This window comes from Melanostigma gelatinosum (genome assembly GCF_949748355.1).
Source record: "Melanostigma gelatinosum genome assembly, chromosome: 9".
Lineage (NCBI taxonomy): Eukaryota > Metazoa > Chordata > Actinopteri > Perciformes > Zoarcidae > Melanostigma > Melanostigma gelatinosum.
Genome location: NC_136642.1, coordinates 6,228,325 through 6,256,078, shown reverse-complemented (window position 1 = coordinate 6,256,078; position 27,754 = coordinate 6,228,325). Strand labels below are relative to the sequence as shown.

Here is a 27,754-nt window from a genome sequence, read left to right as displayed (position 1 = left end):
GTACTTTAAGGTGCGAGATTAAAACTATTTCTTACAAAGTACTGGCTCGAATGCGTCTCAATCATTCACTATATGTCTGATGCCTCACAGCAGAACCTGTAGAAATGACTGAGTTACCAGAGGTTAGAAAGACAGACTGCAAATCTGTCTCAACCAATACATCTGCGTATTAATAATCATCGTAATAATCAATTGTGAAATCTAAATTTAATCTAGGCTGGCGTAAAACCTTGTATATGGCTGGACTGTACATGGTCAATGGGCTAGTGTCTATAATGTGAATTCCTGGATGTTGAATGTTCATCTGGAATTTTCAGTTGTGGTCCCAGTAATATTTGTCCTTAAAGTGCATTCGTCTAAACAAGTGTTATTGTTCTACTTCAGTCACTGCGGTGTGTCCATGTCCCAGGCAGCCACACTGTATCCTGTAGTAATGTAAAGCGGCCACAAGATGGCAGTAGTTACATTTAAGTACGTAAGAGAACCGTTCAAGTTGCTGCATATTCAACATGTTCCTGCTACTGTTTCACAGCCTTGTATGAAGAGATTGCGTCCACTAACGCCAACAAGCTTTTAATTTGAAATGAATACAGTAAGATTGTACTAACAGGATAATGCAATAATTAATATGTAGTCGGGAAATCTGAAGCAGATCAGAAAATAACCAACAAAAACCGTAGAAGTATGCGTCGCAATGTCGCACAATAAAGGTTTTGGATTCCAGATTGTGAAGTATAAGTACACAGTAAGTAGTAAATAGTTGACGTGCATATTATAAGTCCTTAAGGGCCCTTTTGCAAGTTATTTGAGGGTACAATGACTTAAAATAGTAACACAAGCGAATATGTATACAGTACTTTAATTAAACCAGAATTGAAAAGACCTAAATACTTCTTACATCACAGCATCAACAACAATGTTACGTTCCTGGCATGAGCTGAACTGGATATATTTCCCTTCAGTGAAGCTTCAGTAAAGTGTGTGTTTGTTTAACTGGCGGTGTCTGAAGAACTGCGAGCTGTCTTCCACGTTGACAAAATGTCCATTAACCATGTCAAATGAAATCCAACTGGGCTTTTATCCTTCCAACACAGATCCTCCATTGATATTTTGACTAAAACACAAAAACACGTAACTGATAACATCAATACACACTTCTGTAACTATCATAACTTGGTTATTAGAACGATGTTGCTGTTTTTCATCAATTTTCAGTTCAAGGTTTGTGAAAAAGCGACACTTGTTTCCCGTCAAAGTCTCTAAACATCCACCTGAAGTTACTGCTCAACGGATCCCAACTTCACCTTCAAGTACCTGCCTCACGTGACTTCTCTCTAAAATACGGTGGCCCTGAGGGTTCAACGCACTGCAGCGAGAAAACTCACGCAAGTAAACATAACACAAGACAATAAAAAGCATAAACAGGCAAATACAACAACTAAATACTTAAATTAACTTAAACATCGGCCCAATCAACTGCTCAGCGGACCTCCATAAAGGTTCATGAAATGTAATCAAAAAAATAATAATACAGTATAAAGCAAGATATAAGTTACAGTTGAATTAAAAATAACTAAGAAATGCCATATTCATACAATTCTATGCATGTTGAATGGAAGTATGGAAGTACCATCTTGTTCTACTCAGTGGAGCTGACACTTGTTAGTTCAGAGGTCGAGCTATGACGTCATACTCTGGTGATTGGTCTGTTTTCCGCAGTGACATGTAAGTTCTGTCCTCTTGGTTTGGTTTCACCTTTTTCCTTGTGTTCCTTTGGAGAGAAGAAAGAGTGAGACATGATGTGTTGTCTAAAAGTCTCCACAGCATTGAGAGAGGGATCAGAGCATGAAATGATGAAGTCGTAACATACCAAAGGAACATCAAGAGGATTATGAAGATGACATTCACAATGAGAGCAACAACAGCAACGATGATCCAGAGAAGTTCTGCACATGGTCCGTGTTGATCTGCTGTTACAACTGACATCATGGAGATTGTATGACTCTTCAAATGGTATTAAAGCCGTACACAGAATGCCTACTGTGTGAACTATACACTCCCAATGAACGGTGTTATTGAAATGTTTAAGTTAATGGCGTCCCTAAAATCTCCTCCAGCTCAATGTTGAAGCTGCAATACTTTTCTCAGAACATCATCAGTGAGCTGCACGAACAGTTTCATCAAAGACAATGTGAGGGGATGAAGTGCAGGATGTGCTGTACTCACAGGTCACATTCAGAGTCCCTGTCTCCTCTGTGGTGATGCTGTTTGTGAAGCTGACCTTACAGGTGACGTCGGTGCCGTGCTGTTCAGCTGAAGGGTTAAAGGTCAAAGTTGAGCTGTGTCTCTGTGTGACAGCAGTGATGTTTCCTGTGATGTGAGAGTGCTTCTCTCCTGCTCCTCTCCACGTCCAGGTGATGTTAGGATCAGATCCAGAGCAGAGACCAGGAGCAGTGCAGGTCAGTGTGGTCTGCTGTCCCTCTGTCAGAGGAGGAATCATCACTGTGGGCTTCTGGGTCAGACCTAAAGGGAGAGCAGTCGATGAGTGGAAGCAGGTGAGCAGCCTGAAGGCCATTCACTTAAGTTCAGGCTAAAATAATCTGATACTTTAACATCTCGATGAGGCAATAAGTCAGAGTTTTATCAGGAACTGAAGCAGTTTCTACTGTTTGCCCACAGAGGTCGACAAATGTGCAACATGATTTCATTATTATTCCATTCAGACGATAAATACATTGAATATGTTGAAGAGAATGAACATCTTCACTGTATGTATTTGTTGTAGCACTTCATACCTTTGACAGAGACATTTACTCCTCTTGGAGAGAATGTATATCCCTCTTCTATCCAACTCAGTAAACCATTAACTCTGAGTTGATATGATCCAGAGTCTGACTCAGTGAGGTCATTGATGATGATGCTGCAGTTCTTCTGACTCACGTCAGGCTCCAACAGTGAAACTCGTCCTATAAACCCAGACTGAACTTTGTTGTTGTTGTTAGTGTGGAGTATCACGTCTGAATCCCCACATCTGCTTTGATATGGTTCACATTTGTACCACACCATATGTTTGGGTGTAAAGTAATAAGCATTGGTGAAAGAACACGGTATCACAACACAGAGTCCAGCCTCTGCTGTTATTACTCCTTCACTGAGAGTGATACAGCATCCTTTGTCACAGTGTTCCTTCACTGCTGCACCTGTTAATGGAAACAGTGAAAAAAACAGGGATCCGGGTTATTTTAATATACCAATAGAACATAATATTTAATAAATGATGGAGAAAGGCTACTATGACTGTTTTGTTTCATATAACTGCTGTTGGAAGCATCGCTGAGCAAACAAAAAACTAATTTCAGCATCTAACATATTTCTTGACACATAACTTTGGTAAACAAGTCAAATATAGCCAATATATGCTTTGTGTAATGCTTCTAATAAGACTATATATCATTGCAAATTGTTATCTACTTTGTTTATATCTTTTATACGTGGCATCATAACAAGATGAGAATAAAAGATGCATACCTGTGTCAGCAGTGATGCCTCTCACAGAGAAGAGGAGAGTCGTCCAGATGAGAACAAACATCCTGATGTGATGATTGAGACAGTCAGTGTCTTTTCCTTTCAGAAGTACAAACATTCAAATGTTTCACTTCATGAAACCGGAGCAGAACAATCTCCACGGTTGACAGCACAGATTTAAATACATGATGTTGCATTGATACATGTGGCTAACATCATCTTCAGGGTTGTGATTCCCACAAAAACATTTTTTTCCAAGAACGTTTCTAACATCTGTTCCATAAAACTGCTCAATAATAAAACAGAAATAAATGATGTGTGACATCATTTATCTACAATCCCCCCCCAACCCCAATGCAATGCACACAATAGTAATAGTGAACAAGGAATTCTAAAAAGCATTGTATGACATTAGTGAGGAAACAATGACTTCTACAGTTTCCATTTACTGTTAAAAAGATGATTTAAAAGTAGAGTAAAGGTTGTTTTACTTCTTTTTGTCTTGTTCTCCTCTCTTCTCACCACAGTGATCTCTGCTGAGCGGCTCTGCTCTGAACTGACTCTTCCTCTCTTCGTCTTCCTTTTTTAATTCCTTCCTCTTTGCGCTACAACAACGTCAAAGGAAGTTTCTCTTCACACGCTGGCCCTCGTTAGACTGCCACACTCACAAATCTATCAAATGTGTGCCAATGTTCATGTAAATATATGATGTTTATCAAGTTGATAATGTGCAACTTTAACACTGAATAATGAAATTAAACGGTCTTGCTTTTTTTTCTTCAGGACTGTAAATGTGTGAGGAACTCTGAGAAAGAGGAAGTGTCATATGTGTACTTGAGAAGATTGTGTCACCTTAAACCAAATAGCTCATCTATCAACTCTCCTACTGCACTGTAATGCACAATACAATACATACGTGTGCACATAGGGTGGTGGATGTGCATGCATGTGAATGGTCTGTAATATAACTGCTGTCTCTAAGTGCGTGAAATACCGGCAGATACAAAAATAAGATATTTGTTTTAATCTTAGTTCTTAATTTAACTGCATGAAGCTCCATATTGGTAACGGTACGGTTTTATGGTTTGTTGTGCAACATTCTCAGTCGTGTTCTCAGAGAAGTCTCTGAAGGTGTTATTCATTGAAACACTGCCTTACATGGCATCACTGTATTCTCTCTCATAACTTCCTGTTGACACTTTGAGATGGTAGATTATGACTATAACTATATTTAACTGCTAACTGGCTTCATATCTGTCCTCATTTGTTTCTATATGCCTGCATGTTGAACACTCACCACAGAACCTGTTAACATTGCAGAATGTACCAGAAGGAAAAGACTGTTGTAACTGAAAACTCGTGATTTCATCTCAAACATAAAAAAGTATGTTTTCTGTTTGAAGGAAGCCAAGTTGATTCCTGGAACACATTAAAAAGAGAAGTCATCTTTGACTTCCTAATTTGTCTAAAGTAGAGACAAACTGGGCCAAACATTTTATCAGTTTGAAAAAACAGATCAATCGAAAAGGCTAAATATATTGTTTGGGGTTTTTTTTGTCAGAGCATTTGATTCACTGATTCTGTCAGAATGTAATGACAATTTCAACAAAAATATCAAAAATGTTTTTGAATTAGATTACTAACCCTTCCTTTAATCTTTAAACAAAGAACAAACACTGTATGTGTTTCATTAATATTCTATATTGACCTAAAAACAATTCAAAACAAATTAATTAAATGAATAAATTACATTATTACCAATAAAACATTTTAACGTCAATCAATAAAACCAGATTAAACTTTGCAAAGCCTTGCTGGTTAAGGTCGGTGTCTCACTTTGACAAATGAAGCCTCCATTTTAGGAGGGAGTCAATTTTTGAGGAGTTTTGTTCACAAACCAAAAAGTATAAAGAGCACAGCACATGATTCACGATGGCGATGTTGCTTTGCAAAACAATGGAAAGAGACAACATGAGAAATAGACGGTTCACACTTTGTTCTCCATCAATAACAAACTTTTTCATTTTATTTATGTTTGCATGGAACTGAAGACAGATGAATTTGCTTGAGGCGTGAAAGACATGTTTAAAATAAAAGAGCAAGCAAACTAGAACATTGCAGGAATCCTACAGTCATTAAGTAACAGTCCAACACCCTGATCTGAATTATTGTGTCAATCATAAATGTTGAAAAAAAAGAAAATCTCCACAATGATCATTATGATTACCAAGTACATGACATTTCCTTTACAACACACTTTGACAAAAGATTAGGTAACACATATTTGATATTTCTACAAAACAAATTTAACAAAACAACCCCCCCCCCCCCCCCCATATGAGGCTTTCAAAGAAAGGAACTGGTTATTGACTTTGTGCATACAGGCAATTTAATAATGCAATTTAATAATGCCAGCCAGCATTAAGTCAACGGAACATTGTCATAATACAACTAATGCGGGTCAGAACAACTGGTTGACAATAGCTTTGTTTACATGCACAGAGAACTGCATTTTTAACCTGTTTTTGCTTGAAGTGTGTAAGTAAAGCTCAGAACCCCAGATTCCCAGCTGTTTGCATCGCATACCACATTTGCTGTCGACCTGCAGGTTTGTCTGCACTATACATTTTTAATTATAATACTTCGAACATAACTGAACAAAATCAAGCTTTCCAAACGTTTTGTTCCAATATAGAGGTCAAATATTTTTTCCGAATGGAAAACCTGCATCAAATTGTCTGTTATAAAAATAACTGTTACGTGACAACTGAAATAGTGACAGAGATTCCTCAGAGATACTCAAACCTTCATCAACACCGTTCACTCAAACTGGGGTTTTGGCAGAGAGGTTTATTTGGGTTCATGTGAACAGATTCAACTGAAATACTCCTCGTCGTGTAATCTTTGCTTTCTTATTGCCATTACTGCCTCTGAACAGTCTACCCAGTCATGGAGTTAGGACAGTGAGAGGTGTTTGCTGTATTTTACACTCCTACGGATTGTAGAATCAATTGGAAACAGCTCACAGAGACACGCTGCTGCCTTGATTAACTTAATCCATCATTTTAAATGAGAGTGCCACAGAGCGGCGTTCTTTCATAACATACATTTATAAAGCCTTAGTCAGAGCATGTGTATCAAAAGTACTTTCAATCTCCAAGAGGAGATCATTGCACAGCTCGAGCTAGAATTTATTTCCCACTTAAGCCTTCTATCAACATCAATACATACAGCGTCACATCTGTTTAGGAGAAAATCAGTGTACGAGTTGCATACTTGATGTTCAACACACTGTTGCAGATGATTTTGGAGAGTCAAAGTATGGACATTATTCAGTATTTTAGAAATCAGTTCTTGCAGAGAAAACTGACGAGCTCATTCGTTGCACAATTAATTTCGAGGACAAGACTATTGTTCATGACTTGCATTGTTAAAACAATCCAACATACAATACACAGTAGATATATCAATTAGCATTTTTACTACATACGTAATTGAATGGATGTGAAAACAGAGCCATTCAAAAATATCAATCAACCAATCATTGCCTGCTGTCTTATTCAAAACGGCAGACCGTGTTAGTCAGTTCAGGCTGCAGTGTTTCGATGAGTTATGTTTCAGCAGTGACGTATGACCTGTAAGACGTGATGCAGAGTGGGAGCGGTGGAGGAAGCACAGCGGTGGCTTCATTGGTGGGTTGAGACTATTCGCAAACATGAAAGGGGAACTCCACTGACTTCCTGGTATTTGTCATGGGCAGTGCAGCTCAGCCTGTGAAAACTGTCCTACGATGATGATACTCTGGAGAAGCTTTGTATCGTCTGAAAAAAACACACCATTATGAACTAAGTGCATGGAGTTCGAAAGATGTTGGGCGTTTACCAGAGGGGGAGGGTCTGTCAAAAACATGCTTTTGGTTGCATTGTGGGTAATGTAGGATCCAGTTCCTTTGACCCATACTATGGAGTTCAAGTCAAGACACCTTGGCCTCTGCTTTATGCCTCTACAGAGTCATCTAATTCAATAGGCGTGCAATATTAATTGCTGGAGTTCCCTTTTTGAGGTTTCATAGAAAAGATAGCTAATTCTAACAGGTATCGAACTTCCAATCAACCGCAATCACAGTTAATAAGAAGGCCAGTCCCTGCATGTAAGCGCAGCCTCTGATTTGACTTCGTGCACACTAGTTAGAGGTTGCTACTATTCACTAAACTCATTAAGACAGTGTCCAGTCAAAACTTTATGTATGATGTATGACAGGTTTTCACACTGGCTTTTGTCCATAATTTAATATTTATATTTGTGCCTGCTGGCAAAACAGTCATGCAGGGTATTTACTGTACATACTGGCATCCATTCCCTGTCAATAAACATCTTATTAATATATATTACTGACGCCATCATTATCACGTTAGACTATTAGTACGCTTTGATATTACATCACAGGTTCATCAAATGTCTTTGAATAGCACAACCACGTTTGTCATTCAAACATCTGATGCAATCGTGAGAATAAAGCATCAACTTCTCAAGTGAAGTGATGCTCAAACGTCACAAAGACCCCAGTGATGATCAGTGTCCTATGATCTATCAGCACTATTTGAACACGCACACACACTTATATATACACACACACACATTGTCTAAAAGAGATAACACTTTGGCCACTCGCGCTCACATATTTTGTGCTTCAGGTCTGTATTTTCAAGATCAATCAAACAGCTAGAACCCATGCTTTAGGGAGAAATCCCCCAAAATCTCAATAAATTCTCAGATAACTGGAAAATGTTTTAAAGAAGCTATGACATTTGTTCAGAACTGGGCAGTGTACCATTTGAATTTACAAAACTTTTCCGATTATTGTCAAAAAAAAAAAAAGTCATCTATTATGAGAGGCTACCGAGTCACAGCACACAATAAAAAAAACAAGTATGTGGCAACAGGATGCTGACATGCATTTCCATCTCTCGCCTAAGACGGTTTCCTTCTTGGGATGTAATTAACCAAAGGAAAGAGAGAAGAGAGATTTGCTCTCTGCTGATAGACACACACACACGAATATAAGAAAACAAAAAGCGGAACTCCTTGCCCTGATGCTTCGACTGGCAGCAGACACAGTGACAGTTATAAGAGATGTAGAGCAAATAGTGAGACAGATGTGAGCGCTGAGACGTCGACGATCACGAGGAAGAACATGTTGAAAGCAACAGAACCATGGCCGCTGGTTAACACCGCATGTTTTAGAGCCCATGTACTACAACTGAGGCTAGACGTTTTATTTCTTTGACATTGTCCAGTGGGTCGTGCTCTGACCCCAAAAAGTACAAGGTCTCGCAAACGATGGCATGTGAAGGGGCGTCCAATGGAGGAGGGGCAGCATGAGGGGGGGGGGGGGGGGGGGGGTAGTGGCATCAAAGTGGTACATTACATGTGACAAATCTGAAGGAATAAGAAACAAGGAGTCACTAAATGCAGGGGGAGATCCAGTAGAGGATGGGGGGTTATTACACAGTATATGGGCCAGAACATGTGTTGGGGCTGCCACTGCATCTCGCATAGCCGAGGGATCAGGGAAGGATTGCGTTTCATTTAGCTTTGATTTCCGAGTAGTTGCTGCCATCATCCCCCCTCCCCGAGGCCCCCTCCCTGGGCCGGGCCCCGATAAACTCCAGAGCAGCGTAATTCAGCTCTTGCTTCTCCAGTCCTGCAGTAGAGCCCACAGGTTGATAATCGCCGTCTTCTCCCTGCAGACAGACGGACCGATCAGCGGCACAAATCACTGGCAAGCTGCCGGTGACGACTCAGATGACAGAGCAGCGCAACAGACATACATAAAGAAAAGAGGTTAGTGGTTACTGGTCGACAAGGAGACTGAGATGTTTCTTGTTAGTCGGGGCGATTCGTGTTAGCAATGAGGCAGCCATGCAGAAGGCAGATTCGGAAACAAACGGCAGTGTACAGAACACAGAAGCTGATATGCGAGGAGATGCATCTGTCACTGAGGTTTGTGTTTTTTTAATGGGGATTTGTTTAGGAACCTTACCGTAGTCTCCTCTAGAATGGAGTTAAACTTTGAGCCCAACAGCTCTGTCTTAAGCTGTGCAAGAGTTAGGGGAGAGAAAAACAGACAGAAAAACGCAGAGAAGCGATGAAAGCAAGAGAAAACATGGTTGGAGCTACTGGACTGCGAGTGGGAGAGACTCCTTCCATTACCTCATTTTCAGGGGTCACAATGGGGTCTCATCATTTAGAACTTGTTGCATTACACAAAACTGTAACCCCAAACAATTTGAGAATGGTCAGCCAACCCATCCTCCATCATAATCATGATCATTGACATCAGCATGTCTCACCACTTTCTTCCTCAGATTTTGTTTGTCCTTCTTGACTGCGCTGTAGTACAAAGCTGGGTTCTCCAGGACCACGTCCTGCCTAGGGTTGCCATTCTCTCTGGGGGACGGAGTCACATGATCAGACTCGGTCTCGACTGCCACTAATGCAGGGCGACACGCCAAGCCTGGGCATCCATTTTAAAAACGACAAGCTCTGTAAGGTTATGCTGGAGGCCAAATGTGGTAAGTGAGTGACGTGGTTATTTTAATGGGTTTAGTCGCTGAGCTCACACCCACTTCAGGGGTGATTTGTCAGGGAAAGCGTGCAAATTTCGGGGTCCAAATATGCCTCGAGGCTAAAATAAAGCAACTTGGTTAAGAGGGCTACCTGGGTTTTATTTAGCTTAGCAGGTCAAAGATACAGAAGCGGTGTCAAAGCAGGGAATCTGGCCTGCAAAATATAAGGTTAGTCCAGCTCGCTAACCCAATTCACAAGGCAACCAATGTGGATCTTCAAGGATTTCTTGGCAAATAAATTGCTAAATTGCTCTGGAGAAATGGTTCTCACGTCCACAAAAATCCCACATTCACTCATATACAATGTGCGTCAATGTGTTTTAGAATGGATGACTAGGCTCAAGTGTTTCCTTGGATTTCAGTAAATATTTAGTGAGGAAAATGACTTCCGCCTCGCATCGGCCTCTCCATTAGTTTGTCATTCATACTCACTTTTTGTTGTTGTGGCCAACGTATCTCACTGCTGCAATGATGAAGGCTATGACCGCCACTCCTCCAATGGTGCCAACTATAACTGCCATCATGTACTTTTCTGAAAACAAAGTAAAAAAAATGAGGGCATTCACATTAAACTGCACAACAAAAAGACATCATACAAGGAAAAGAAGAGCATTGGGAAGAGGAAGATGCCATTTTAAACCTCCAATATGTAGCGTACAAAACATTACGGGATTGTTCACTTAAACACAGCATGATTGCATCAATTTAGGGTAAAAAGCTGTTTGCTTGACCAATGAGAAGACTATACATAGGAAGGGGAAAAGTACATGAGGAGTCCAAAAACAAACAAATGTTTATGATGTCGATTATGTACTTTTATGAAGAATAGAGAATTTAAAGGATGAGGCTGACAGAGAATAGAGTTGCTTAGGAGAATTTAGAGATGCACAAAAAATCAACATTGTGCTCACTGCTGTAGCTCGTGCAACTCCTCTCCTCAAAGGAATACATGGTCTATCTCTGCACAATGCCAACTTGTGTGTTTGGTGACTCCTCTACCCCATCGATGCCACTCATCCATTCCGACTGAAGATGTACACTTTTAAAAACAAACTTTGTATATATATATAGTTTAATTTATTCAAAGGCTTGTAGTGTTTAGCAAAAATGTATTTAACAGGAAGAAAATGTGCATTTATTGGGGACTATTTTCTTCTGCGGATCAATACACAATTAATGAATTTAAAGCAGTGAGACAGCGATGGAATGGGTCAAAATAAACTACAGTGCCCATGTTCATGGTGAAGAAGGAACATGTCACAGTGCAACAGTGAGAGTGACGACAATGGAACTCATTGGCACAGAGAAATATGACATATCAGGATTTGGCTGCATGGACAATACTTGTTAACAGGATCAATTTGCTGTTGGTTTTCATCTTTTCATGTTTTCTTTTTGACAATAACTAAATCAATAAATATTCTCAACTCACTCTCCTGCTGTAGCTCCAGGTGTACGCTCTCTCTTCCGTACATGTTGTAGATGCTGCAGTGGACGTTGACGGCGGGGCCGCCGTTGTCGACGCGCTCGCCTTTCTCCCGCAGCTTGATCATCCCCGTGGAGGTATGTCCATCTGTGTGCGTGTAAAAGTTGTACCGGCCATCCGTTTCGTTGATGGTGATGTTCAGGTCGGGCAGATAGAACTCGATGGTGGGTTCAGGGTTTCCTGTGGCTATGCAGACACACTGGACACCCTCCCTCACCACAGTGCACTTTGACTCCTCCAGGAGGACCGGAGCATCTGAGGCAGCAGAGGAAAGAGCTTCAATAACAGCACCGAATATGAAAAGATATAATACGAAACATGTGTTTTTCTTCCCAGAACACTGGACCCACAATAATGACGGGCAGATTGCAGGTGGTGAGGGTGGGTGCACTCCCTGTACACACACAACTGTGCAGCCACATTCAACTCCAACACCAAGTGCTCACCATCAAGTGAAAACTCTTCTGGGTACAAATTCTGTGCATCGCCTAAAACGCTGAGGAATTTCTACTTCTGCATCCTTGAGAGTGTCCTGACGGGGAACACCACTACCTGGTACGGAAACAGCACCGAACAGGACCGCAAGGCCATGCAAAAGGTGGTTAGTTGGGCTGAACATACAAAAGGAGGTTCTCTACCCTGCCTAAAGGATTTTTACACCAGCCGCGGCAAGAGTAAGACAAGGAATATCATTATGGATCCCAAAGATTCAGATAACGGCCTTTTCTCTCCGTTGAGATTCGGAAGAAGGTACCAGATACACCAGGTTATCACTGAGAGGCTCAGGAAGAGTTTCTACCCTCAGGCTAGGATCCTAAATGAGACGTCGTTATCATTCTACGTCCTACTTCTTTACGCTACCGTGGTGTGAAATGCAGGTGTGCGAAACACTCACACTCAACAGTGATGTTGAAGGAGCTGCTGGCTCTTCCATGCTCGTTCTCGGCCAGGCAGCGGTACTGTCCGTCTCCCTGCGGTGCGATCTCTACGATCTGCAGCACCGACAGCTCGTCAGCGGTGATGGTGCCCACCAGCTCCCCGTCCTTCAGCCAGGTGAGTGTTGGGGCCGGGCTGCCCTGGGTGCTACAGTGCAGAGCCAGCGAGGATCCCTCTTGTACCGTCATAGAGTCGTTCACCACGGGCTCGCGGGGAGGGTCTGCAAAAAAAAACCGTTTTTTTTTTAGTATGATTTCTTTCAACATTATCATTCATTTGGAGTCTTGTTGCTGGTCATCTGTCCATTGGGTCTCTGTTATGGGTTAACAACTCTGTTAAAAAAATGAAAGTACTAAATCCACTTGATGTTTTTATACGTTATTGATCAAAACTATTGTGTCACAAAATGCAAAAAGTAGCAGATTTTAGATCCATTTTTAGATCCTTGTTTTCTTTCTTCTTGTGAAGTTTAACTGCCAGTGGTATTTTAAGGTCACAGTCTGATCATGTCTTGTGTCCGTCTGTGTTTGTACAAAACAAAAAAAGCACATTGATTTATGGTACCATTCGTATGTTATAGATTTGGGACACAGCTCTAATTTTTTTTATTCCACTCTATTGTCCGACACACTTCTTTGTTATTCCGCCATTGCCTTCTCTTTGCTCCGAAGCGCTGCTGTGGATATTGATTTATTGGTGAATGCAGGATAGTTTGGTAAACACTGAGCATCCGTATCAAAAGCAACTAAAGTGTGATTTGAGAAGTTTCTATGAATGTTTTAAAACATTTTTTCATGTCTTCCCTGTTCCATTGTAGCTGTTGTAAATCCAGCTTCTGTCCTTCACCCAGATGCAAGCTGGAGACTTTTAAGCGTCACATTGTGAGCCGACACAGGGAGAGTACTGTATACTCAAAACATTTTCAGTGGTTAATTGGAGAATTCAAGCTAATTATAAATCATCATCTAAAAATGCAAATGCAATGTAATTTACTGTTTCCTCATTTCATACCAATCGTATACAGTATGTACAATATGTATGTTGGAATTGCGTCAGAGACTTACACTTGACAGCCAGGTACAGGGAGGTGTTCATGCTGCCGTAGCCATTGTCCCCGATGCAGGTGTAGATTCCCTCCTGCGCAGGCGTCAAATCGTCCATGGAGAGGGAGACGTTGGACGCCGTGTCCCACAGCAGCTCCTGGTCTCCGAACATCCAGGAGATCCTGGAAAGAGGGTTACTGTCCACCTCGCAGTGCAGCATCACAGAGCTGCCCTCCATCACCTCCGAGGACACGTTCACCCACACAGCGCGTGGAGCATCTGGGGCGGAATGTAAGGTGGAGAATTCACTGAATGACTCCCTTAAAAAACAATGGGTTGATTTTTCCTGCTGAAATAGATTATGAAACATATATAACATAAGAAATATATGCATGCATGATGTAAACACTAAACAGGATATGGCTCCAGTTTGGGACACCTTAAATTCACTCCATAAAGGAATTCATTTGAAAGGACTTTGAACTTGGAAAAGCATCATTATTACTTATTGGCCTTATAGTGGGAGGAGCCTTTTAACTTACACTTGACGTCGAGAGAGACGAGCCTCTCGTAGACCAGTGTGGTGTTGGGGTAGTAGACCCTGCAGCCCAGGAGCTGCCCGTTGTGCATGGGTCTGGGTGTGAAGGTGAGGGTGCTGGAGAGTACCGCTGTGTTGCTCTCCTCCAGGGAGTCGGAGCTGAACTCCGGGTCGGGCAGGTAGTCGGTGTACATCCACTGGATCTCTGGAGTCATGTCGGGGCAGTTGTCTGGAGCGTAGCATGTCAGCTCCAGACTCTCATCGCTGACAATCTCCTCTGGGACGTCGATGTTGGGTTGATCTGGTGGACAGCAAATTAGAGGAACTGCATTAGTAAAGTTAAGCAAAAATACTAGAGCAAAGATATTGTGCCAATCAATGAAATATAACAGTATCCATATTTAAAAGTTGAAACGGTTTTGTTAAATCTTGTGAAAGAATATTTTCGGCCTTTATGTTGAGGTGATCAAACAGAAAAACTTTACTGATTTAATATTTCTGGTTTATTTGTTACAGTTTAGTGTATACTCCACTCTGATCAGGGACTTACCGAGGACTTTGAGCTCAGAGAAGTCTGGGTACGTATACATGTTGGCTCCACCGAGGTCAGCACGAAAGTAATATCTCCCCGAGTGCTCCGTGCCGATGTTGTTGATGAGCAGAGTGCAGTTCCTCTGGGTCAGGTCACCCAGCAGCTTGGTGCGGCCCGTGTAGCTCTCGTGCACGACGTCTGTGCGTGATTTGAAGACAACAGGAGGGAAGAGCTGAGGGTACGGCTGGCCGAAGTACCAGATACCGTGAGTTCCGCGGTACGGCCTGATACCAGACGGATACATGAAGGTGCACGGGATGACCACACAGGAGTTTGTCATGGCCGAGATGTCCCGAGGTACCCAAACGTTCCACTGGCAACTGCCATCTGAGAGAAGATCGGAGACGAAGTGAAACATCGCTGCACGCATCGTGAGAAGTGTGAGCTACAATGGAAATGTGGAATTTTTTTTACCATTGATGATCAACAGCAGTGGTAAGAGCAGCTCCAAACACCACATGGTCTCTGCTCAACGTTGGACCATAGACCTCTGGAACACATAAGTTCCTGTCAGTCACAGCACATGCATCATCAAGAGAAAGAGAAGAAAACCTGATCGTGTTGTTTCCAGCATTGGGGCTGCTGCGTGACTCAGAGACTACATCTACCTCTAAGATTCACACAAATACTCAAAATGTTTCATGGTAGCCAAACCACCAAGAACCTTTTAGCATGAACGTTTTTTAAAGAATTTTTTTAAACATTTGAGAGAAACAACTCTGTTTTGACCTTTTGGAGTGTAGATTTTTAAAACGCTTTGAAAATCCCAAAGGTTGTACAATTTGCTCAGCATTTTTACTGAATCACCAAAATTGGACTCTTTGATCCTTTTTTCTTTCTTTGTTAATATCAACAGCATAAGAATTATATTTCTATTTTCTATCCAATCTTGCGTTTCAAACAGAACAGCACATTACGGACCATGTTACATTACCTAACAAACTGGATCAAGTGACAGAAATGTTGCAATACCAAATTACCAAAATAACATCAGAGATGTCCCATTGTTATCGATGGTGAAGAAACTAAAACTCCCTAAACATCAGGCGCTCTCCACTGAGTGAGAGTAGTTGCTTTTTCCAGTTTAAATTAGCTATTTTTACCGGTTTCCATTTTGAAATATGTGAAGAGTTTTGAATGTATTCCAGTATTCTCAAGTAGCTGCTTGTAGTCCGAGTTTGTGAAGAAGTATTTGTGCCAATCTTTGTCCATTTGCTATTTCAGTGTAAGTATATGTAACTTAACTATTCAGATACTTAGCTGTAACTCTAGCTGTTTACATTTTAATTCAGCTATAGTTCAATTTAAGTGAATTAAATTTATTTTGTACAGCCCAAAATCACAAATTTGCCTCAGAGGGCTTTACAATCTGTACACATACGACATCATCTGTCCCACGACCCTCACGTCGATACAGGAAAAACTCCCACAAAATAAACCTTTAACGGGGAGGAAAGAAAGGAAGAGACCTTAGGGAGAGCTGAAAACTAAATGTGGATGTGCGTTAATCTATTCTATGCTTAACGAAGATGAACACAAATCAAACTGACTTCTCAATCACATTTTTTTACTGTTCAGTGAGTGTTTTGAGTCAAAGCAAGACAACAAAATCACGGTTTGATCCACATGTAGGGTTGTTGAGCGGACTGGGTGAAGACTTTCTAAAACACATTTCTTTGAAATAAAAGAAACTCAGTTGAAAAATGTTTTAACTCTGTTTTTACCTTGAAATGCTGATGATAAAAACAGACAGAAGCTCTGCAGGACAGCTTTTCAGCAGCACCACTAGAGGGTGTTCACTCACACCCGGACAGCTTGACAGCCTTCTTCTCTGTAAGAACAAGAAAGGGGGGGGGGGGGGGGGTGACATCAGCATCATCATCATCATGCGATGACATCACTCACAGCCCACTCGCTCTCACGGAGCCGTGGTAAGTGACACAATGACGCACAAACTCAGCGTCATCCAGCACCTGCTTGCTCCCCCTCGGTGGAGTCACTCATTGCAGTCGCCATACGTGAGCCCGGCCAATGAATGACACGCACTGTGTCGACTGAGCTGTGACACAACACCAAAACACCAAAACACCAAAACTCAACAACACCAAACTCCAGCGACCACACATCACGTCATCAGCAGATTACCGATACTGTACTCGAAAGAAATGATATTCAGTGATTGCAAAACAAATGACACTGTATTTATTGGGGGTTTTTTAAGTAACAGCACATAAATCATTTCGTTAAAATAATAATAGTTTTGCTCGCTTGATATCGATATTAAATGAGAAAACTTGCATTGTGTAACTGTGGGGAAGTACATTTAGAGCAACTTGAAACCGGAGTCAAATTCCTTGTATGTGGACACATATTTGACCAATAAAGCTGAATAACCATAAATATAACCAATGTATTCAACAATACTTTATTTAAAGGAAACAAAGTCAGTTTATGTTAACTATGCACTGTGGTTGTAACCTTGTAATCGGTGTGAGGGTGAGTAAATGTGGTATTGGTCCTCCCACTGCGGGAGGAACTTCTTGACCTCTTGGGTCAAGAACCCACTGAGCCCCAAAACAGAATCACTGTTTATTGAGTCACGATGTAGTGGAAAACCATGCATTGCGCATTAAACTCCTATTCATTGTGACAAGACACATTCATAATTTTTTAAGTAAATTTCAGTGACTAAAATCAAACTGATGTGGTCCCTCTGACTAATAACGTATGACGCTAACACTAAACATCATCACTCTCTCCAACAGATGTTTCCTGATCACACACCGAGCATTGGAGTGATATTTGCGTCACTGCTTTGTCTATTATGTGATGAGTGTCTCGTTTATCTTTACATTTTCACCATGCTAATAAGGCGGCGTTAACTTTCTTCAACACAAAGAAATGCGTGTTTAAATGCTATGTTCATAAAAATGTATACGACTGTTACTTGTGCAGTGGGTGTCGAATATATACATGCAGAAGTAGAAGCAGAGGGTTTTTGCCTCATGCTGCAGCAGCCGGTGTGTGCAGATGGCAGACAGAAAGTGGATAGTGTATAAGAGCTTCTTGATTAACACGTCCCAACATCCCCCGGAGAATCCACAGCCTATATTGGTCTTGTTGGTGGAGAGAAGTGGAAAAATGCTGTTGTTTATGACATTGCAAGAGGCCATGGATTTGTCATGCTGCTCATCATGCACCATACAGTCACAAATGCATAGATATTTGAACACTTTTACAGAAAGTTTACTTGGCAAGTAGCTGCCGTCTACTCTCTCAATTGCCTTCTCTTCTTTAAACTTGCAATAACTTTATAGATATCAACTTTTAAGTTGACACGGTGAACTTGTTAGCGAACAAAATCCAGCAGTTACAGAGTAACATTATTGCTGTCCACCTCATTAATCTAATATTCAGTCTTATTGTAGCTCTGTTTTGTTCTCAAACAACAACTCCTGAGGGAAATATCTGGCCCTTAAGCTGCTCAAAGCTCCTCAGCTCGTCTCAAACTGTGTCTGACTGCCGTTTGGTGCTGCTACAGTGTGTTTTCAGAGCTTTTTCGCTGTCTGCATTTTGAGCCATCTTAGCCCATACTGACACTGCTGTTGATTGTGACAATCCCAACTTTTCTCCAATGTTGCGTCAAGCTCCACCATCTGCACTGCAACAAAAGGCCAAGAGATGGGCGAGTGTGTCCGGGCAGAGAGGCCGTGCATCAGCAACGGCAGGAGAGAATGGAGCCGAGCAGCCAGGCAGGGCCGCTGACACCACCACCACCAACCTCAACAACAACGGCCTCATTGATGGGGCAGACAAACGGCTGGCACTGAGCACACAGCATACGTGTGCGCACTTAGACGCACACACACAAACCACTTGCCTCATACCAGCCTCAGCACCAGGCTCCTGCTCACTCTCGGTCCCGACGTCTTCGTCTTCCCGCTGTGTTTGTTCTCCCCGAGTTGGTCTTCTTGCTCTGAATCCTAGACGTCAGATTCTGTGGGAAAGGGCAGAAAAGAGAGATGTTCGAAGGAGACAAGGGGAAGGGGAAAAGAGGGAGTCTGTGTGAGCTCTGGTTTACATGTGTCGTGGGCAGCTCTGAATATGCGTTCAGGCATTTCTGGAGCTGTTCTTTGGCCCACTCAGCATTCCTCTCCTCCACCGTTTCCCTCATCTGTCCTGTGCGTTTTGATGCCTTAGACTCTACACCTTGATCATAGTTTCCTCTGTGGTCAAAGCAAAGTATGTTGAGTATTAGTTGAACCGTTTCATGCTAGTGGTGCCCAAAACACAAGGGCAAACACTGCGCGGGGAAGGCTGCTGACTCAATATCACTTTGAGAAAGGCTGCGTTCGAGCAACATACGGCGTGTGGGAGATCCTTAGAACTTGTGGGATGAATGTGGTTATGTAAATTACAGATTTACATTAGTTTGATACAGATTTGGATCTTAGAAATGTTCATTTGTTGAACATCACCATCTAGAAGAGCCTAAATCATACAATTTAACGCAAGACAATTTGAATTTTAGAGATGAAAAAAGGCTTCAGGACATCATTGATCTTTCAAGCCGTATGCAGATCTAATATTTTCCCTGCTGAGGAATGTATGTGGGCATGGATTCACTCAGATGTCCACCTAGTTTACATATAAGAGTAACAAAGGCAACTTTTCTTTGCAAGTGGCAAGTGGCACTCCCCCGCCCCCCTCTCATTGTTACATGTTCGGGTGAGTCACTGTGTCCAAAGGCCTTGCGGCCACCGGCCAAGTGATGGCATCGACTGAGCCGTGGATAACCTCAAGGGAATCCCTCCGTATACAAGAGCTGAAGAGGAGAACGCTGCACTGAAGCTCTGGAGCCGAGTTCAAACAAATACGCGGCATGCCATACCGCCCCTACACACACATGCAGCATAAGGCAAGCCAACACACTCCTCAGTGTGGGGTGTGCAGTTATGTGACCTTCCACTGCATCCTGTACGTGCTGTTTGTAAGCTCGGCCTGCTCCATTGTCCTGCTGGGACTGTAGTCATTGCAGAGAGAGTATGTGCACATGAAATGTACGAGAGCAGGCTGAGTAAGTGTCCAGTTAAACAGACAGTTCGTCTCTGTCACACAGAAAGAGGCAAAACGGACATTTTCTGCCAGTGTAGCATGTCTTCTTCTAACATCTGAACCTCAACATGATCACTTATTCCACATCGCGCTTCAGGGATACAGATGCTATCTGAACAATCAGCTCTGCTAAATCAGGCCGCGACACCTTTTATGAGTCATTTTACATTATTGAGATTGCTCACGCAAACCAAAAGGCTCACACAAACAATCGCCTGTGCCAAGAAGAACATTTTCATTGTGAATATCGTCTGCGGCATGTGTGCAAGAGCTTCGCCGAGGCTCTTGGACACGGGGGGGGGATAGAATGGGAACCTTGTATGCAGAACACTGCCCATTGTGCGAGGCAGCAAGTGGAGGAATTCTCTTTTTCCGGAACAGGCCCGCTCACAGCTTGCGCTTTGCTGTTTGCCTGTGACGCGCGTTGGTCCACCACAAGCTAAGGCCCCCCACTAAAATACTCGGAGGAGCAGATGGTCCTAAAACATGACTGCTCGCCCTCCCACACATGGCGCGCCGAGCTGCGACGAGCACAGCGCACCGCACACACTCATGCACGCAAGATACAAACATAAACACGGAGATATGCCAATATTCAGTCACACAGTCTGTCCACGGTACTGCAGAAGGGTGCTGGCATAAATAAAAGACTCAGGCTGGACTTTGAGGTCATCAAAGAAAAGAAAACCAACCTGCTTGCCTCTTACAGTAGATGCTTTGAAGTGTTTGATGCATTAATATTTTACTTTTCATGCCCATAATGTAAGTGCTTCTTCTTATATTATCCTTCAAGTCCTACAAGGAAACAATGTGAAACCACAGAAGATGGCTTGATGGATGTCAAGAGTGTTTTTCTTGGTCTGTGCATGTGTGTTTCACTCCCTGCCTACAAATTAGTGCTGATGCTACATTTTACTTTCTGTTTGGTTTGCAGTGAAACTTAGCATGCTTTTCTTTTCTATTTCTAGACCTACAGAGACAGATCACATTTCATGACAGCAGAGTAATCTTCAGTTGGCAGATCACCAACATGTCGAGAGACCAGGAGCACCAATAGCTTATTTCAATCTTTTCTACCTGGCAAACCAAGTGACTCTGGCAATCCGCAGCCCAGTGGGCAGATGGTGAGCCACAGGCCTCCTCTCTCATGAGAGCGCTCTCCCTTCCGCTCTGAACAAAAGGGGGCGACAAACAGAGCCGTCACCTGTTTCGGCCACACAGACAGAGAAAAGTGTGGCCCCATCCCAACGCTCACTAAAACCCAATCCGCTTGACTCGATGTCCAACAGTGGGACAGCAGAAAAATGCCCCAAATCCAACAGAAGGTCTAATTGGCTGGAGAAACTTCATGCACACGTCCATCGATTTTTATAAAATATTCAAGTTGAAGCTATAATTAAAAGGTCAAAATCTGTAACTCAAATGTGATGGGATTCAGCCGGTCCTGGAGGGATTATGCTTTTTGGCATTTGGTCTTATTAAAAATCCAACAATTAGGCCATAATTAAGAATTAAAATGACACTGCTCCACTACCACTCAGATGCTTATCTCGTCTTTCCCTTTTTGAAACAGCAGCATCACTTCTCTGTAAACCTTCTATTTTGTAGCTGCAGTGGAAAAACTGTCATCAAAGAAAACATATCTTCCACTCATTGTCATAATGCGGTCCACTGCTGTTAAATCACTTGTAAAACAGTTTTTGGTTGGCTGCGTAATCAGAGGCTCTTCTACCTGGCATCAGATGTTTGGATGTAGTAAGACGCTCTGGCAATTACAGGAACGGATCATCGCTAACGGCACCGGCAGCGAAATCTGTCCAGTAATGATTGGCTGGGCTTTTAGCAGCCCCCGCCAACAACGCACACACACACACACACACACACACACACACACACAGAGAGAGAAAACACACTCCCTCACTCATGTGTCCACGCTTACACATCATCACAAAACACGTTCGCTCATGCACGCATTCATTAAGGCACACACACACACACACATTCATTACCTAACTCACCACATCTATGAACAGTCACGCAAACAAGCACACACTCACCCTGACTGTAGGTGTTTGACCCTAAAGAACCAAAATAACAAGTTATAAATAAAGTTAGACTCATTCCTACCGTCACCCTCCCCTATTCCCTTCCTCTTACTAAAACATATCCAATTCCAAAAGCTCCCAAAGGCTTAAATAAAAACAAACAAATCAGAATTCACTGCAGCTGCTCACCTGTGTAGGTGGCCGCGTGCGACAGCAGCTCCTGTTTGAGCAGTTCCAGCAGCCTTCCCTCTGACACTCGCACGCAAAGCGTCACACCAGCAAGACCTCTCGCCACTCTCCGTACCAAGCCCCAACGGTGGAGAATAAACTGCCCGTCCCACCACCTCCTCTGCCACCACCATCATCACCATCACCCCTCCCATATGAAAATCGGTCCTTCAGTGTGGCAGCATTGTTCTAACGCTTCGCCCCGAGGCTCAGCCATTCACAAATACACAGGGGGCCACAAAGGGCCACACTGTTACCCCGTCGCCCCAGCAAATATGGGTGAGGCTTTGAGCTCCGAGGCCTTTCTATCCAACGCGGCCAGTTGCTGTACGCTGGATGGAACTGAGCATATTTGATAATCTTTGGGCTGATGGAGACCACATCCACATTTTTTTTCACAGTTTAAGAGGTCATTGTAACAAAAGACAGGAAGTGAGTTTGAGAGGGGCCGATGCAGATGATGAGGGCCAATATGAGGGAAAGTAGTAAGGAAGTCTTTTAGTCAAATCTGTTCCTGTTTTGAGTGTAAAAACACTTCAGAGACGAGAGAAACTAAAGAACAATGTTTTACCCCTGTGACCACAATCTGCTTTTCAGAGCATGACAAAGTGGTTCATATTTTTGTCACGTGTTTTCACACCTTCCAGGCAGTAACGGGTTTCCAACGATCTCACTACCAAAGAAAAATCAACTTGCAGACACTCCACTCGCTATTATAATTGTTAAAGCCACAGACTGCAATTTAAAGTGTAGCTCGCCCTTAAAAATCTAAAATACATTGCTATAGATAATGAGAAAATGTATCTCTGCAAGTCGATCGATAAACCTGGAAGCTGGTAAAAACAGCTTGGAAGACTTTGCTATGCCAAGATCGAAACGCAGGAAAACACTGTTCTATATTAATCATTTGTAATTGGCGAAAACATGCCCAAACTCTAACATGGTTCTTCACACAAAGTCCAACACTAAAGATCTTTAACTAAGTCCAGTAGCTTGCTAACAGCTGACTAATCCCATCATCATTTTAGTTATCAACTGCACCCCTGGTAGACACAGAGTGCTAGAACAACCCTTTAACATGCCGACATCTGACATTTCTCGATAGCTTCAGGCATTTTGTTAGCGTTTCAGCCCTTGGCTGCATATTGTGACGTTGATAGTTTTCCCAGCCGGTGGACGTGGTTTTCAGAGTATGACGTGTTGCACTCTGTCTCAATACAGAACAACTTCATAAAAGTTACATAACCGACTGAAAAACACCACCTTATTAAAGAGCATCACTTCTCGTTTCTTTCAAGACAGTTGTTTGGTTGCATGAGGGTTAAAAATACGATGTGTTGACACTAAATCCATTGAATTTGTATTTAATTACATTGATTGACAGATTTTGAGCTGATGTGAGGCGTCCATGTTGTTTGGCACATTTGTATTATCTGTTATATTTAAGGTCCCAGGAAAACAAAAGCTCCCCAGTCATAATTATAACTTAGATGTTGACGTGAACAGTATTTACAAGTTGGAGAAGCATAATTACAGTAACTCTGATATGACATGAACGCTGCATTAGTGCTTCTGTAACTGTAATTATCATTCGGAGACGTCTGTGTCTTGTTTTAGAATGAAATAATTGTCTTTGTTCTTTGAGAAAAACACAATTATTATTAAAGATGAGTACAAATTTAGTTAAATAGACTAAAAGTAAATGTTTTGTCTTGAAGATACTTTTGCGCTGATATTACTGGGCTCCACGATAAAGCGGGAGGTTGTGTGTCCAAACATCTCCACTTGCCTCAGTGATCGAAGACACGACTGACCCCTCCTTGATGTCCTTCGACTGAACCACACAGTGAACTGAGGTCAACCTGAAGCTGCTTTTAAAAACATCCATTTGTGTTTTCTTCAGTAACAGATCACCGCTAGATCACCACAACTTCATCCAAGTTATGATATTGTGATTTTTCTACTGGTGAGGTTCCCCTAAAGCCTATTTTGAAGGTCTATTTACAACTTCACCACATTCTCGTTTGGTTGTTTGAAAGCAATCATACATCAAATTGGGGAATATGCTTGTAACCGATAAACCTGCCAACTACTCCTTCCTGCGACTACCATAAATAAAAACATGACACATTACTAAGCCTATACGTAGCATTAAGAGTATTCAAACAGTTGCATGGTGCTGTGACCGTGTCATGAAACCCCAAGACTTTTAAACGCACCCCCTCCCTCCTCCTGACACAGGAGCCATTGTCTCCCGAGGCCTTCTGGGACAGAACAGCTCAGCTCGAGCCTGACACCGCACAACACTGGGAAGTCGATGCGCAGATAATTGTCTTTTAATCACAACAATCCCCTTTTCTCTGGCCTGGCTCGTTTGTTTCTGTCTCTGGTTCAACCTTTCTGTCTTGGTTGTAACTCTTGTGGCTTTATGCAAGTTTCGAATCATCGAGCTTTTGTGATGGAAGCGGGGCAGGAACTATAGGAATGATGGGTGTCCCAGGAATTTTTTGAGCAACATTTCACAGAGCTTGTCCAGTCACGTTTGAAGCACCTGAGAAATATTGCAAAAATAATTTGAACTTGTAGAGATGTAGGTACTCTTGTACATGCTTTTATCTCCTCATGCCTGGATCACTGGTATTGCAGTAGTTCACTTAATTCTCTCCATAAGAGGCACATTGTACCTTGTTTTGATAAGTGCTCTATAAATAATGTGTATTATATACAAGAGGAGTAAACTATTAAATCCATCATCCCTTAAACATTAATTAACTCAATTATCAAGCCTGTCGCTGATTGAATATATGTCTTTTGATAATATGAATTGCCTGATATAACCAAACTTCCAGCTGTTTGGTGGCCGGACGGCATTGGAAATCGATCATGAATAAATACAGTGCTGAAAATTGACTTGCTGTCGGAATATTTCAAACGAGGCGGAACTCAGTAATTACATGTCGACTTGCTGGGAATAAAAAGTGTCAACGTTTGATTCATTAACGGAAATTAATAGATTTGTGTTGTGGCGGATTACAAACAACAAAAGATAGAAATTCAGTTTGTTTAGTTCTGTCGGGTTTGGAAATTAAAAAGTGATGTAGGAAACAACCCCGCGCCAGTAAAAGCTACGTGTGGTGAGGAAATATGACTTCATCTGGATTCATGATGGCAGGCAGTGATGGGTGAGCCTTCACCTGAGCGCACGTGTAATGAGCCAGCAACACTTAAAACAGCAGTGTGGGTGTGCAGGGCCTTTAAAACCCCAACGAAATACCTCCAACATGCATTGTTGAGCAGCTTAACACACGGCGCTGTTGATACAATTATGGGGTTTTTTCAGATGACAGTGATAATTTGCTTGCTTCTCATATTATCAAATTGGGTTCCAAACAATACATACACAAATATTTAAGTACAGTATTTGAGTAAATGTACTTGGTTTTTGGAGACACTGGGTAAACAGAGTTAGTACCCAAATTTAAAATCCACAGACAGACTTTTGGAACAGCAAGCAACAATCCCTGTGGCTGTACGAAGAGTAAAACACACAGCAGGATATGCATTGTAAACATACACATGCTTTTACAGTATTATAGTGGAGACGTGGAGGGTGGCGTGGGGGAGAGACGGTGTGTGGGTGGGTGAGGGGGTTGCTGGGATTGTGCTGGACAGAGACTGGTGACAGAACAACACACTGAGAATGGATCCATTGTCCCTCTGTCCGCTTTACTGGGCAGCACTGGATATCTGCCATTTGCAAAACTGCTAGAAACGATTGCATTCTGTATTTCCATCGCTCCACTAGACGGTGTTTACCTGAAGCATTTCACATTCTGGTCATTTATCTGTTGCACTGAGTTGTCTCTGATAAAGTGACAAGAAGTTCAATGTGTTAATCTAGCAAACAAGGTCTTAAACATGTATCGGCCATGGACAAATAGATGGACAACAAATGACTAAGAGCAGGCTTAAAACAACAGACAATGTGCCTGCTGCTCAGGTTTTTTCTAATTTTGCTGAGAGAAAAAATATGAAAATATTTTAATTTGAACATCAAAGTCCCAATTTAAATTCCACAGTCAACACTCAAACATTTAACTTGGGGCATTGCCAAAATTCAACTCAGTGAGACTCAAAAAAAAAAAACATTCAACTTGACATTTCTTTCCTTTCAGAATGAAAATGCGATTGCCTTTACTTATTAGGTTAATTCACACTGTTTATTAGGGATGATTGACCCAGTTCAGGATTTCATATCCACAGCCCTAACATGCTGCTCTCCCTATGTTACATGGGATGTTTTATTCCCAAAGGTGCAACTAATCCCAAATGTGTCCTACTTGGCCTAAATTCCCATATTGCACTCCAACTGCCATTTAGGGTGTGTTTGATATGCACGTCCCTTTTATGGGTTTTTTTTTACATCTTCTACATATTTTTTCCATTATAGAGCTTGAGTTTGTTCACAGCCATTTTGTAGAAATGAAACACTCATCTCAAAATGCATCAATATTGGTCTTAAAAAGCCGTATCTGTGATTAAATGTCACTTCATCAGCATTCGGTGAATTGAGCGCCACAAACATCTAAAGCGAGGAGAGCTGTACATTGTTGAAAATGATAATTAGGTGATAATTCGTCACGGCGAGAACAATATGAAACCTAATGTTTGCTTTTTTGTTTTGGTTTATTCAAAATATTTGACAAATGGTGTCAGTCTCCAGTCAATAAATACTCAAATAAATGCATAGTCATCAAACAGAACAGATAGACCATTACTTATTTCCTTTGTATCATTTTTGGCTGAAATCTATTAAACTGTGTTACAGCATCAAATGTATGATAAAGAATTATTAACCCCACATGTACGCCACACTGCTGAGATATCTGCCCCTTTAGTGTTGCCACTAAATGATCACATTAGTCAACTCTCTGGTGTTCTGTTACAAGGAAAATATTCCAACGTGATGAACTCAAAACCCAGAAGAGAAAATACAAAAAAAGAGTTTTGGCTCAGAGTGAAGCAAAAGCCAGCAGCATTTTGACAATTCACGAATTTAAAAGGAATGAATAATAATTGTCGATTAGAAAGCAGCAGAGCTCTTACCTTATCAGCTGATCTGAAGCCAGTGAGGAGCTCAGCGTCGTCTTCTCTCCTCCAGCGTTTGCTTTCTCTGCTGCTCTCCCTCCTCTTTCTGTCTCTCCGTCAGCAGATTGGGTCTTTGGCATACAGAACCTGTGATTAAAAGGGGGGGGGGGGAGCAGCTTTCAGCTTTCAGATCTACACATTATTTATTATTTCATGAAAGGATAATTCTGTTTTTGTTTTTTTACTAATTTAGTTTTATTTTTTAGAGATTTGGCAATCATTTCCATCATTGCTGAAATCTTGAAACACTACAATATCAACAACAATAAAGTTCAACAATACGTGATTGGTCCGATTAACTAAACCACTAAATTTGGATGAAAAACTGAAAGCAAAGTAATAATCCCTCATTGCACAAGAAAACTGTGTGTGTGCACGGCAGCGTATAGCAGGAGAAGGTCGAACCAGGAAGTCGGTCTTTAAAGTGTGAAGGACAAATATTTTTAATAATTCTTTGTCTGTTTATCTG

General features: G+C 41.9%; 2 protein-coding genes across 9 annotated transcripts; both read right to left on the bottom strand.

Annotated features, from left to right (window-relative positions):
• Positions 1-846: 846 nt before the first annotated feature.
• On the bottom strand, positions 847-4,047 carry LOC306782299 (sialic acid-binding Ig-like lectin 14). The gene is made up of 6 exons (XM_079275599.1): positions 4,017-4,047; positions 3,529-3,624; positions 2,796-3,200; positions 2,227-2,523; positions 1,871-1,979; positions 847-1,771 (listed from the first exon to the last, which is right to left on the bottom strand). The coding sequence occupies exons 2-6, from the start codon at positions 3,587-3,589 to the stop codon at positions 1,663-1,665; spliced, it is 981 nt and encodes a 326-aa protein (XP_079131725.1). The 5' UTR covers positions 3,590-3,624; positions 4,017-4,047; the 3' UTR covers positions 847-1,662.
• A 1,485-nt stretch (positions 4,048-5,532) lies between these two features.
• Positions 5,533-27,283, bottom strand: mag (myelin associated glycoprotein; the record flags this gene model as incomplete). Of its 8 annotated transcripts, none has more annotated exons than XM_079275373.1 (13): positions 27,244-27,283; positions 18,630-18,746; positions 16,474-16,580; positions 15,164-15,239; positions 14,708-15,076; positions 14,162-14,458; positions 13,641-13,898; positions 12,536-12,796; positions 11,587-11,895; positions 10,587-10,686; positions 9,879-9,975; positions 9,569-9,622; positions 5,533-9,269 (listed from the first exon to the last, which is right to left on the bottom strand). In XM_079275373.1, the coding sequence occupies exons 4-13, from the start codon at positions 15,207-15,209 to the stop codon at positions 9,111-9,113; spliced, it is 1,950 nt and encodes a 649-aa protein (XP_079131499.1). In that variant the 5' UTR covers positions 15,210-15,239; positions 16,474-16,580; positions 18,630-18,746; positions 27,244-27,283. The 8 variants fall into 8 exon arrangements, with proteins under 8 accessions (XP_079131499.1, XP_079131497.1, XP_079131501.1 ...); XM_079275371.1 differs by lacking the exon at positions 27,244-27,283 and adding an exon at positions 22,099-22,238; XM_079275375.1 differs by lacking the exon at positions 27,244-27,283 and adding an exon at positions 22,099-22,238 and having other exon boundaries at positions 18,637-18,746.
• Positions 27,284-27,754: the final 471 nt, after the last annotated feature.

Excerpts from the sequence above, each read along its gene's own strand:
- LOC306782299 (XM_079275599.1), bottom strand. The coding sequence starts at position 3,589 with ATGTTTGTTCTCATCTGGACGACTCTCCTCTTCTCTGTGAGAGGCATC. Across the intron at positions 3,201-3,528 it reads AGGCATCACTGCTGACACAG|GTGCAGCAGTGAAGGAACAC; the intron begins GTATGCATCTTT and ends TTCCATTAACAG. Across the intron at positions 2,524-2,795 it reads AGTAAATGTCTCTGTCAAAG|GTCTGACCCAGAAGCCCACA; the intron begins GTATGAAGTGCT and ends CTCTCCCTTTAG.